Source organism: Mus caroli, unplaced genomic scaffold, assembly GCF_900094665.2.
Source record: "Mus caroli unplaced genomic scaffold, CAROLI_EIJ_v1.1 scaffold_17983_1, whole genome shotgun sequence".
Classification (NCBI taxonomy): domain Eukaryota; kingdom Metazoa; phylum Chordata; class Mammalia; order Rodentia; family Muridae; genus Mus; species Mus caroli.
The window spans coordinates 1-2,461 of NW_018390960.1; the positions used below are offsets into that span (position 1 = coordinate 1).

The window sequence follows — 2,461 nt, forward strand, 5'->3', positions numbered from 1 at the left end:
ATCCTCCTGCAATAATCACTGATAGGTAAATAGTTTTAAAGCACATTTACTTTTAGTCATTTTATTGAGTTTTGAAGCATATAACCTGTTAGAAAGGCAAAAATTAATTACATATATTCAAAAGAAGACTGTAAACTATAAAAGCTGGTTTTTGGAATTTTCCATAATTATCATCAATATCTTCATCATCATCTTCATCTTCACTGAGTATTATCTATAAATCAATATGTTAACATATCCCAGAGTGGATCAACAGACTGAGGCGGCATATAGATTGAGATAGTCTTCCTTGTAGTTACAACCATACCAGCCGTCCAGGCTTCATAGAAAGTGTATTGGATGCATTTCCTCAGAGAGGAACTGGATTCAGACTTGAGCATTCTGCTGCCTGACCCATGTGTCTTTTCATTACTTCCTCTCCAATTCTTCTCTAGATTGACTAGGTTCTTATGTAAGATGTACCCTGCTCATGAATATGCAAATTACTTGAGTCTATGGCAGTGAATACAGGATGTCCACACCATGAAAACAGCCTTTGATCAGTGTCCTCTCCACAGTCCCTGAACACACTGACTCTAACCATGGGATGGAGCTGCATCTTTCTCTTGCTACTGTCAGTAACTGCAGGTAAGGGGCTCACCATTTCCAAATCTGAAGAAGAGAAATGGCCTGGGATGTCACTCACATCCACTCTGCCTTTCTCTTCACAGGTGTCCACTCTGAGGTCCAGCTTCAGCAGTCTGGAGCTGAGCTGGTGAGGCCTGGGTCCTCAGTGAAGCTGTCCTGCAAGACTTCTGGATATACATTCACAAGCTACGGTATAAACTGGGTGAAGCAGAGGCCTGGACAGGGCCTGGAATGTATTGGATATATTTATCTTGGAAATGGTTATACTGAGTACAATGAGAAGTTCAAGGGCAAGGCCACACTGACTTCAGACTCATCCTCCAGCACAGCCTACATGCAGCTCAACAGCCTGACATCTGAGGACTCTGCGGTCTATTACTGTGCAAGACACATCCTGAGTGTGTCAGAAACACTGGAGAGCAGGAAGTTGTGCTGGGACTGAGATGACAGAAATATTAATCTTTAGACTTGCTCAGAAATCGTCATTTTGAACGTCCATTTATTTCCTCCTCCTCACTGTCCTATAGAGCCTTTGTCAGCTTTCTAAAGGTCTATCGATGGGTAAAGTGAGGCTGTTTGGATAAACCCACAGTTCACCATACCTTGTGAATTTCTTCACCAGTGACCACCTCCATTGACATGGTTCTTATTCAATAAAACAATAAAAATGGAAAAAAATTATGCATGATAAAAATATCACTGTATCCTGAGAGAGCAGAACTTTTTTGAAATTGTTGGGAATAATGTATAATAGTAATTTGATCTATGAAATGCAAATCACCAACATTTGGGCCAGCAACACTGCTTTATAATCTTAAACAATTAGTGACCTCAAGTGTGTTAACTATTGTCCCACGTTCCAGCAGAATTTCAATGTCTCTTAGAAGGTGGAACATATTTTTAACAGAATGCAGAGGCATGTAAATATATCTGTAGGTTGGTCAAAATATCATTAAATCACTTTTCATCGAACTCCTTTACCAACACAATGTCTATGCCTGTTAATTGAGGTAGGTTCTGAGATATACATAAGTGTTTGATCTCATATTTACTTCCTTCCCAGTCTCAGTAATCATCCCTACAGTCACTAGACTTTTTGGAACATGGACCTATACTGATTCAGCATCAACTCTCATACTTCATTGCATACCTGTTGCTCAGCTTTGTTTTGTAGAGTAATTGTGAACGTGTGTCTCTGCATGCACATGTGTGTCTTATGTTTGTTTTTGGTGAGTTTCCTCTGTTCATTTGTTTCGTCTTATTCCCATTTGTTTGCTTTTCCTTCATTTCACTGTACTTCTTTTTTCTTATGTTTAGTTTCTGTCTATCTTCTAATTAGATACTGAAACAGAATTATACTAGGAGAAGATTGGGTAGGTGTTGAGGAATGGAAATCAGAAATAAGAATATATTGCGTGAAGAAATCTGTTTTCAATAAAAATAGAAAATATATCTTTAAATATTAATAAATAAACTAATAATTCTGATAATATCATTTTTCTGTAAATATCCCATAAGGTCAAGTGCCTATACTTTAGGTATCATGTCTTTGTTTAAATTGTTCAAAGTATAATTAGAAGCCAGGTATGAAGGGATTTAAGCATAAGGAATATGTAAAAACATAATTCTAAGTCATATTGCAATACAGAATTATAATATTTGGGTTTTAGGCTCTATTCATCTCTCTCTCTCTCTCTCTCTCTCTCTCTCTCTCTCTCTCTCTCTCTCTCTCTCTCTCTCTCTCTCTCCCTGTAAGATCTTTTCCATTACTAATCTCTAAGTGTATAGAGTAGTTTATACTACTTTTATTTCTTCTCTTTGCAGGTGTCTAAGA

General features: G+C 37.6%; 1 gene segment (V, D, J or C); it reads left to right on the forward strand.

Moving 5' to 3' along the window:
* The first annotated feature begins 570 nt into the window (after positions 1-570).
* Positions 571-1,069, forward strand: LOC110288913. The segment is given in 2 exon segments: positions 571-627; positions 711-1,069. Coding segments are annotated over 2 exon segments (405 nt in total).
* The last annotated feature ends 1,392 nt before the right edge of the window (positions 1,070-2,461 follow it).